Source organism: Gouania willdenowi, chromosome 3 (genome assembly GCF_900634775.1).
Source record: "Gouania willdenowi chromosome 3, fGouWil2.1, whole genome shotgun sequence".
NCBI classification, from domain to species: Eukaryota; Metazoa; Chordata; class Actinopteri; order Blenniiformes; family Gobiesocidae; genus Gouania; species Gouania willdenowi.
Window position 1 is genome coordinate 24,052,811 of NC_041046.1, and position 10,562 is coordinate 24,063,372.

General features: G+C 40.3%; 1 protein-coding gene across 4 annotated transcripts; it reads right to left on the reverse strand.

Moving 5' to 3' along the window:
- Positions 1-706: 706 nt before the first annotated feature.
- On the reverse strand, positions 707-10,159 carry wt1b (WT1 transcription factor b). 4 transcript variants are annotated; one of them, XM_028436378.1, is made up of 10 exons: positions 10,100-10,136; positions 9,483-9,953; positions 8,028-8,150; positions 6,342-6,441; positions 5,053-5,133; positions 3,784-3,889; positions 3,522-3,669; positions 3,357-3,446; positions 1,743-1,835; positions 707-1,591 (listed from the first exon to the last, which is right to left on the reverse strand). In XM_028436378.1, the coding sequence occupies exons 2-10, from the start codon at positions 9,901-9,903 to the stop codon at positions 1,470-1,472; spliced, it is 1,284 nt and encodes a 427-aa protein (XP_028292179.1). In that variant the 5' UTR covers positions 9,904-9,953; positions 10,100-10,136; the 3' UTR covers positions 707-1,469. The 4 variants fall into 4 exon arrangements, with proteins under 4 accessions (XP_028292179.1, XP_028292204.1, XP_028292188.1 ...); XM_028436403.1 differs by having other exon boundaries at positions 1,752-1,835; positions 3,784-3,886; positions 9,483-10,159; XM_028436387.1 differs by having other exon boundaries at positions 3,784-3,886; positions 9,483-10,159.
- Positions 10,160-10,562: the final 403 nt, after the last annotated feature.

Genomic DNA, 10,562 nt, shown 5'->3' on the forward strand with positions numbered 1-10,562 from the left:
TCCTGTTTTCAGGGTCACAGGGGTCCAGCTCTCATTGTGCGTTGGGGGGGAGGGTACAACCTGGACAGGGCGCCAGTCCATGGCAGGATAACACACACACAGACACACAAACACTCACATTCACTCCTACGGGCAATTTAGAGACTCCAATCAACCCACCAGTCATCTCTTTGGATTGTGGGAGGAAGCTGGAGTATCCAGAGGAAACCCACACAGCACAGGGAGAACATGCAAACTCCACACAGAAAGAACCCAAGTGTCCACCCCAGAGCTTGAACCCTAATTTTTAATTTATGTATCTTGATGTGTATATTTTACTGCATAAACATGCACCATCATAAGATTCCTCACAGAAATAGACATTGTGAAAAGTTATTATTTTCATTTTTCATGCCCAGGAATAGGAGTTTGGATCCCAATCAAGTTTAATTCCAAATCAAAGTTTGTTTTTTTTCAGTCACTTAAAATGTTACTTATTCAATAAGATGTACTGTATATATATATATATATTCATAACAGTACATGTGTACTGTGTGAGTATCGTGGCCAAAATTTGCATACACTGGAGCAGATTTCTGAAAACTAAACCACATTTTTCCATATACTTGAAAGAACTGTCAACCCCCCAAAAATGATTGAAAACAGTACAAACAAAAGCTGTTTTATTGCAAACAAGTACAAGTTTTCTCTGATTTATTGTCTGGCCGTTTTACTGTGTTTATATACGGTATATGGTCTTCTATTCAAGCTTGCTGTCAAAAGATGTGCTAAATAAGCAGGAAAAACGTTGCGTGGTAGCAGTACTACTTTCAGCTGTACTGCTATTATTATTTGCTGTGCATTGGCCTGATTTTGTTCAATAAAGATTTTATTTTATTTTTTTCAAAGTTTGGGCTTCTGGTTCAAGGGCTCTCTGGTTAAACCACAGTATAACATGCAGGGAGGTGCAGGGTGAGCTTAATATCACATGAAGATATACGTGTGAATGAAAAATGCCGTATGGGTGGATAAACCACACTTGTGTAAAATGGTTTCGCGAGCTTAAGGTGTAAGTCAACAGTAACAAATATCAACATTTCCAAAAGCAAAGCTTGGAAATGGTTAATTCCCTCAGTCCAGTTTACAAAGTCCAGCAGATTTTTTAAGGGGAAACTTTGAAATGCCAGTGCAAGTGTACTAAACTATACAAAAAAGAAAATCACAACAGTTCACAATGCTTCTCATATTGTCCTCTTGGCTCAGAATGAATGGAGTATTGTGTGCTCCACGTCTAAATGGAATGGTCTGAGTGCTGTTTGAAGAGCATCCTGAAGATTCCTTCTGCCATTGTCAGAGCGTTTGTTCTCCCAGCGGTGCCTGTTTGGCTCAGGCGAACCACAGCTGTGTTGAAAGGCAACACAACTGCTGACCAAGCTCCAGGCGACTCTAACTGGAACAACATATTGTCACGTTCCTCCTCCACACACTGCTCAGATGGCAGTCTGCAGCTTGGTCTGGTTCCTTTGGTGCATGCTGTGGTGGCGCACCAGTTCGTCAGAGCGGGCAAACTTCTTCTGACAGCTGGACCAGCGGCAGGTAAAGGGCTTCTCACCTGACGAGAAGCGACGTACCAGGAAAAACACAAGAGAGGGATTTGCTTGAAAGGGAACTCTTATTTTGTTATTCAAATTAAGACTTTCTCAACATGTAAATACTTTCTGATATATAGGAATGGGAAGGTAGAGAAAAAAAAGTATACGCACTTGTTTTACCTGTATGAGTCCGAGTGTGCGTCTTAAGATGGTCTGACCGTGAAAACTTTCTCTGACACGTCTCACACTGAAAGGGCTTCACCCCTGCTCACACACACACAAACGAAAATATGTGTGAAATCATGGCAGACATAGATGGAGGGAAAAAGATGGTCATTGTCAGGTAGGGACTTGCAATGATGTCCATGGACAGTGGACAAACGCATTAAACAATTGCCTTTACAGGCTGATGCATTTTAAGAAAGTGTCTATTCGTGCGGGTACTGTACGGACAACCCCTGGTGCTATTGGTACGTTTACCGAAGTACACGTACATAGCGTCTTGGGATTAGGTTTAGGGTTAGGTTATAACCCCATATCGTAACAATTAGGTTAGGTTTAGTCTTAGTCACGTGACCTAAACTGGCCAATGAGGTGCTCTGCCTACGGATAGAATGTCGGTATATTGATATGGCGACCGAATGGATAGCCACTTCTGACATTTTAATCAGATTTTAGGCGGGAAAATAAGCAAATTCATCCTTACCGTGTCCCAATGATACATAAAGTATATCTCCAAGGAACAATCAATGCTATGCTAAATATCTATTCAAAACGCACTATAACTATTCACAATTCTCTCAATCCAACCTACTCGCCGATTGATCAGATTGCAGAGTCCACAGGTATCCGTTTTCATAGGAGGGGCGGAGCTAACAGTGGTTGTTCATGATGTAAGAGACCACCAAAACGTCTCAAACCACCATTCTCAGCCAATAGAAAATGTTGATTGTAATTGCCAGGTTTTAATAAATTATAATAATGCATTGGATTTATATCATTTATTTTGGTGACTCAAAGCACTTTACAGGCCATCATTCTTTCACTCCACACTTAGTGGTGGTAAGCTACTATTGTAGCCACAGCTGCCCTGAGGCAGATTGACAGAAGCAAGGCTACCATAATGTCCCATCAGCCTTTCTGATCACCGCTACACACATTCACACTAGGCAATGTGGGTAAAGTGCCTTGCCCAAGGACACAATGACAATAACTTGGCTGGAGCGGGATTGGAACCCCAACCCGTCGGTTATTGGACGACCCACTCTACCACTGATCCACGGTTTGAAATGCGTTTTTTAAATGTCAGAACAACAAAACTAACTAACTTAACATACATACATTTCATAGATAACTTACTGTAATATGAATAATTATACCAAACATCTAGAAAAGTTCTATGTGAACTGTGAGAAAAAAAAGGTGACCAACAATCAACCCGGTCTTAACTGGTCTGTTTGTGAACTGAACCACAATAAATACAAATGGATAAAATTAGATTTAAAATTTAAAATACATTTATTTAGAACACAAGATGCGATTTTTTTCCCCCCTTTTTAAACTTTGTAACAACATTTTACGATTACTCTGTCATAGTATTTGTATCCTAAATAACAGCTGTAGTCTTGATACAGGATTGGCAAACAGATCACCATTAAACACACTTTAAGTCACTAATGCATAGCTATTTTCAATTCTGCTTTCTGTGTTTAAAGGTAATCTTATGCATAAATATGTAGAGTTGTTCAGATTTCCACAGGGTTCAAATTGCAGAAAGGTTTTCACCTGTGTGTCTGCGCTGGTGTCTCTTTAACTGGTCTGAACGAGAGAACCTGCGGCCACAGTCTGTGTAATCACACTGGTACGGCTTCTCTCCTGTGAAAAAGAACCACCACAGTCAACACCTCATCTAGGGATGGACACTAGAAATAGGTTACACATCAGTCATACCTGTGTGTTTCCTGCCATGCATCTGCAGATGTGACAGCTTGAAGTACCTTTTACTGCATCCGGGATAAGAACATACAAATGGACGTTTCTCACTGGCTTCTGAAGACCTCGTCACAGGAGAAGTGATGCTGGAAACATGTCTGAAGTCCTGCAGGAAAGAGAAAATATAAAAGAGTGGCTTTCAGGGAACCATCTAGTATATACTGTGTATATTTTATGTGAGTGTGTGTGTTTGCACAAAAGTGAACAGGCTGTCACTGACCTGAAGGCCCCTGAAGACACCGTGTGTGTGGATGTGGTATTGACCACTGACGAGCATGGGTGGGGGCGGGGCTATGGGTTCACTGTCATAGCTGGTTGTGTGACTGCTGGCAAGTAGATAGTCAAAATGAATGTCATGCACATATAATGAAATGACAGCTGTACCTACCGGATAGACCCATGTGCAATTGTAAAAATGTATTTCATTTTCAGAATTGTCTCGTTATGGTTTTAGCATCATTAGCCAACAGAGGATTATAATTTGTCGCTAGCGGTGGGACAATGTACAAAGTTCAAGGACGGGACGATATACGACACTGGGCTCACGATAACAATATGGAAAAGAAAAAAAGGACCAAAAAAATGGAATTTGGAAAATTACAATACTTTTATTTGACTAACTCTGGACATACTTGCATACTTACGTTAGTTATGACCTTTTTAACTCCAGTGAATATAAAATATGGGATGAACAATAACATTAACAAAACCAATTTATTTTTCAACTAAAAGTGCAAAAAGTGCCACTCTGCAAATAGAAAGTAAAAATAGAGACTGACAATTCATGCCAGTCTAACTTTGCATAGAAACTTTCTTTAAAAAAAACATCAAACTAGAACAGTCTACACAGCACAGATTTAACATGTTGGTTTTCAACAATATTAGCACGTCAAATTTTGTGGAACCAATTGAAACCATTGACCATTGACTATGTCTCCCAGTTGGAAAGACACACTCGCTTGGGACGGATGTAGCAGGGATAGAAAGCTCCGGGGTGCCCCTGCACACCCCCGAACTCCGCAATATCGCATTACCACTCATATCATCGAGGACGGTATGTCTTGTGACGTCTTATTATTGCGATATCTTGTCACACATGATATCATCCCACCCTCATTTGTTGCCTGCAAAAACTTTGTAATATGCGTGTTTTTTTTACTTGTTGCAGGTTGGAATGGGTCACTATTTGATTCTCCTGTATGTTTTGTTTTACACAAAGTATGTTTGATTGAAGCCAGTGTTTTAGGTAGACCAAAAGTATTTTACAAGCTGAGGTCAAGTCAAGCTGTCCTCGCTTCACTTTACGTTTCAAAACAAGCAGTAGTTGCTCATAAAATTATCACAGTGCTTTCCCTCCTCCTACACTGTTTTTCTCTGGGCAGAGATCCAACAGCCATCTGGTCAAATCCTCCTCTTCCTTCTCCTCTGTCCATCCGCAAACACTTTTATTTTGTTATGTTTTGTTGGGGATGAAAGAGAGCAGACTCACCTTTTCATTGAAGATGCCAGGTTGTTCATTTGGTTCCAGGTCACACATTCAAGCTGGGATGCCATTTGGTACAAGTTATCACTGTAAAGGACACCATTTTTTAAAATGAGTGTAATTTACCATGCAAAAAGATTTTTTTCAAATTGAACGTTTGATCCCTTTAAAGCCTGGGATAAATGTTGTTGAAGTATGATTTTCGTGGTATCTTTTTCCATGTACGGAAGTGAAAATGTTACGTTCAGGGGAATTCCGAATGGTTTTTTTATTAACAGTTCCTGTCCACCCCAAACAGCCCTCATCAGCCTCATTAAAAAAGGCATGGGCATCAAGCCATTCTTTACCTTGGCAGATAACACACACACACACACACACACACACACACACACACACACACACACACACACACACACACACACACACACACACCCATACACAGAGTGTGATAAAGCACCATGTCGGGGGTGGGGGTGTCTCCGTGCCTAGTACACCATGGACCTACGCATGACATCACTCTGTGCTCAGTATCATTAATGGCGGGAAGCGGTTTCTGGGGATTTCTGCACGGCATTCCTTGAAAAGTCCTTGAGGGAACGATGGTGATGGCTCACTAATCAGCTCTCAGCTATGTTAAACTGTGGAAAGACTCCGTGATATCTGACATCTGCGTCTACGAGCGTGTGCGTCCATGTGCATGCATGCTCCTTAGTCTGCCTGAGAGTTTCCAGTTTGTGCCATGAGCTTTAAAATCCCTACAGTTGCCTGCTTCTTATCAGCTGCTGCCTCAGTATTTGGGTTCCAATGTGTTCCTGCTCTCTAATAACATCACAGCGTGGCATCTTAAGAATGTCATCCTAAATTACTCATTGGGTGCTTTCAAATTGAATTGGAAACCCAATGGAAAGTCAAGAAGGTTCTTTTCCAACATGGGTTTTTCCTTCCCTTCTTTACCTCACCTTCATGTCAACTTGCCTCTCTCACTTTCTCCTCATTTTTCCTTGAGGTGAACTCACCATGCATCAGCAGTACATCATTTAGTGTTTGTTTTGGCCTGCTGAGCACCAGTGGGCAGCACTTAACCTCAGAGCAAGTTAGGATTCACAGAGCCAAACACAGAGCTCATTCTGGGATCAGGAAAAGTTCACACTAGTAAAATTGTCCAGCAAGGAATGTGGTGTCGAAGAAAAGAATCGAACATCAACCTATGAACGACGAGCCCTGTAGAATGCTGGAATGTGTTAAAAGGAAATGTGAAGACATCAATGCTAAAATGCAAAGAGAACTGATGGTACCTGTTGTAGTTTCTTAGTAGCAGAGCCTGACTGCTTGGACAAGCTTCTGAAGGGTTGTGGCAACCAAACATGGGATTCGGACCCGGAAACTGTTGGTCCACTGAGGATGAGAAACATGTCTCACAACAGGAATGCAACTATTACAGACGTAGGCTTTACAACAATTAATACAAGCTCCAAAAAGTACAAAAAAATGCCAAAATAATTTCTAATCAGCCATTTCCAGTGGTGGACTGGCCATCTGGCATATCGGGCATCGTCCCAGTGGGCCATCAAACCCAAAGTGGGCCGGTGGTCCGCTACTTGTTTTGTTTTTTTGGGGGGTTTGGGCAAATGTGGCAAACAATGGTGAAAAAGGGTAAACTGTGCCAACACAAAAACAGGCAAAATGTAGGGGGAAAAATGAAACAAGTGGTATTTATTGGGCAAAAGGTAGCTTATTAGGATGGAAAGTAGCCAACAAATTAAATAAAGGACAAAAAATGGATAAAAGTCTCAAAAAGAACTGGAAAAAATGGACAAAAATAGGGGGAAAATATATTTATTGGCAAACGGTAGCTAAAGTCTGAAAAAAGTTTTGAAAAGGGGCAAAAATTGGACAAAGAAAGTTGCAAAATGGGCAAAGGAAAAAGGTAAAAAAAAAAAAAAAAAAAGTTAAAAGTTTCCTCCTTTTAAGGTTTTTTGGGGGAATAATAATTAAAATTAAGACATAATTGAGCATCACTGGCTGGTCTGGACAGAAAATGCCTGGATTTTTGTCCCAGTCTACCCCTGGCCATTGCACCACACTGACAGTTATAGTGAATAGCATCAACCACACTGTTAGCAAGAAATAGTTCATTGTCAATGTTTTTGTTGGAAAATAGGAAAATGGGTTTATCTTAAGGATTTGAAGCCTTCTAGGTCACCCCTGTACTCAGGATGTCATTGATGTAGCCGACTGGGAGAAAAGTTTAGCCAATGAGGCCCAATCCAACTGAGAAGCTGCTAGCGTGCAACATCAGGCAGGTGATCACAATGTTAGGGATGATTAGAGCATAAATAAAATAAAGTTATCAGAATGATTTTGTTTGCCTCACAGTTTACAATTTGCCAAATGATAATGTCTATCCCAGAGTTGATTTGACATATTTTTACATCAAGACTATAATAGAAAATCAAAGCAATCCATTTTTTATTTTTATTTTTTTACTTTCACCAGCTTTTTTTCCCCCATCAAATGAGAAATAGAGCAGTTAGAAACACACCAAACAGCAGAGTTCTTTTGGGAAAGCAGACAACTCCATTTTTATACGCTTTCAGGAAATGAGTTTTTCATAATTCAATTTAGGTGATATGAGTCAAGTCAAATTTGAGAGGTGATTTCCTCCTCTTGGGCAAAGCCGCTCAACTTTATTTTGACTCATATCATCAACAAATTTTCTGAAAATGTCTTAAAAAGAACAGACTTAACTGCTTTTGCAATAGAACTTTTCATTTATTTTCCTTTATAGACCTATACTTTAAAACAGAGTAGCACAAAGCCAATTGAATAATAACCGCCAGAGTTAACAAATGTAATAATGTTAAGCAATATGTAGACTGTGTAAATATAAATGTGTGTGCAGTGTTACTAAAGCTTCTCCATATTTGTGTTTATTGTAGTTTTTTTAGTGAAATAAAAACAAATCACTGATGTATACCTACCGATGTTGTTTAGTGGTGGCAGCGTATCTTCATGTTTGAAGGAAAGACTGGAGAGTTGAGGGTTGTGGTGGGGCGGCGTGTGACCATAACTGGGGTTGCCGTCCAAACCGACTGCTCCATAACCTGGGAGAAAAGCCAAAAGGAAGGGAAGCAAAAAAAAATAAAAAATGTCTGCCTTGTCGAGTCATTTTTATTATCTCACAAATAATTTTAATGTTTTAAAGCTTTTAAGGTCTTCAGTATGTGGTCAGTTCCATTTATCTCCTGCGTAGAGGCTTTTGAGCCAGGCAGCATTACCACTGAGAGACATTTATCACACAACTAAATCCTCTTTCCTTTAAAGCATACTATTTCTCTCATCTATTTTGTGTCCTGTGGTCGTGTTACAGGTGGAAAAAGACTATTGGCAAATACAATGCAGATGGACCGAGAGGAGCTAACATTAACCATAATTGTTTTTAAAGAGTGATGATTCTTTAGAATCTATTAAATGTTCCTTTTTTTATATATTTATATATATATATATATATATACAGATTTGTATGAGACTGCATCTTGTGTCCTGACCCGGGTCTGAGAGAAATGCAAAAAAGTTCAATAGAAAGTCAGTTTTCAGACTCCTATACTAATTATAAAGTATTTTATCTTTTTTTTTTTTTACAGATAACTTTTTACTAAGCAAGCAAGGCTTACTGCCTTTAATCCAGTCAGTGAACGTCACATCAGCAGACAGGTTAAGAGTTTAGATGTCTGAGTATGAACTGTTATGCTGCAGAGCCTGTTTCAAGCAAATGTACAGAGCACACATGAGATAGACTAAAACTAGAAGTTACATTTATTTTAAGGATTCTTAGTATTTATCATATTCAATAGTATATTATAGAATAGAGGAAACCTTAGCACGCATCCCTGCAGCTTTCTTGCTTTGACCTTCAACCATCCAACATTACATATGCATAAATGCATCAGTATTTGTGCTGTGTTGTCGTATACAGAAAGTGAAGGCTATTATTAGCATATTACAAACTACTTGTAAAGAATTGTTTAAGAAAAGATATCATATTAAATGGCTATCATCACATGTCACTATAAAATATCCATTTTATTGTAATGTGTTGAATTAGTGAGCAATGGCTTCAGTTTGCTGGATTTTACTGTCCCACCTAAACACATCTGAAAAGCTAACAGCCTCGTGGGCCCAAACCTGTTCCTTGATAGGTGGAGTAGCAGCATATTAACTATTTCAATGACTTGGTTGATACTGTATATAGGCAAAGCAGAAAGAATGAGGTTGCACCCGTAAATTGACCCTGAATAGCACGTTACATCCTGCTCAGAAACACCTTTTTAGAAATTCGGGTCTGTCATAGAAATTATTTGAGTAGAATCTGCATTTACAGGATGGCATGTTGGTAAATAAATGAATTCAGACTGATCGAGTGTGATGAGGCTTACTCTGGGTCCTGGGTGAAGGAGGACCATCCTGCACACAGCCGGACAGGTAGGCTCCATTTGTAAACATCCTTGGTTGACTTGTGTTAGGCTCTCCAAAGGCTCCGATTCGACAGGGGCCCGTGCCGGTCAACTGGCCTGAGAAATGCACTGTAAAAGCCCCGAGTCCACAGGGAGGGTCCTCCATTGAGTCTGTTGTCCCCCAGCCTGGTTCCTGCTTGATCAGGGAGGGATGGGAAGGCAGAGAGCTGTAGGGGGAGCCAGGGTGGTGGTCTAAAAGTTGGGTCCACTGACTGCTGTTAACAGGCATCCCACAGCCTCCACCAGCTCCTGGTAAGGATGGTAAAGGAGGTACTGATGGTAGGAGCGTCAGATCCCGGACGTCTGACCCCACGGACATGGCTCCACACAGTTCGGTCAGCATTAGGAAGTATATTCAACAAAGTCCCGATCAGATATGATAGTAGTCCACAGCTGGAAAATGAAAAGTTACACAGTGAAAAATAAAAAACCACTGATAAAGAAAGCAAACAAACATCAGAGAAAATATAATAAGGGCCTTTTTCCTCTTTCTGAAGGAACAGCTGAGCAATGAATTGAATGAGAAGCAAAACTCGCACCCCTGAGTACCAAGTGGTGGATTGTAGTTGGACTCTGGTAGGGTATGGTGCCTTGTTCCTCTGTCTCTATCTATAATGTTGGACCGTCTTTCTCCTGAAGGCTCAAATACTCACAACTCACCAAACAGGGGGAGGAGCTAAAGTCCATGATTCCTCTGCTTTACCCTGGACAGCACAGGCTGAGTTCCTGAGTAGGTTGTGACTAATGTTACAAATGTTGCTCTTCACACTTTCTTTGACTTTGCCACTTTTGTTTGTTTTGGTGAGAGTGAAAAACAAGGATGGAGGTCGTAAAAAAGATGGTTTGAATCATAGTAGCTCAACTTTGAGTTTGCACCAATGACAGTAAATCTAAAGCTGGGACAAAGTTGAAGTTGCCAACTTTTGAGTTAACGACAGATATGAATTTGACTGATATATTTACACAAATGAGTTTGTCTCTCTCTTCTCGCTCTGGCAAAAC

Excerpts from the sequence above, each read along its gene's own strand:
- wt1b (XM_028436378.1), bottom strand. The coding sequence starts at position 9,903 with ATGCTGACCGAACTGTGTGGAGCCATGTCCGTGGGGTCAGACGTCCGG. Across the intron at positions 3,447-3,521 it reads GCATGGCAGGAAACACACAG|GAGAGAAGCCGTACCAGTGT; the intron begins GTATGACTGATG and ends TCTTTTTCACAG. Across the intron at positions 1,836-3,356 it reads ACACCAGCGCAGACACACAG|GGGTGAAGCCCTTTCAGTGT; the intron begins GTGAAAACCTTT and ends GTGTGTGAGCAG.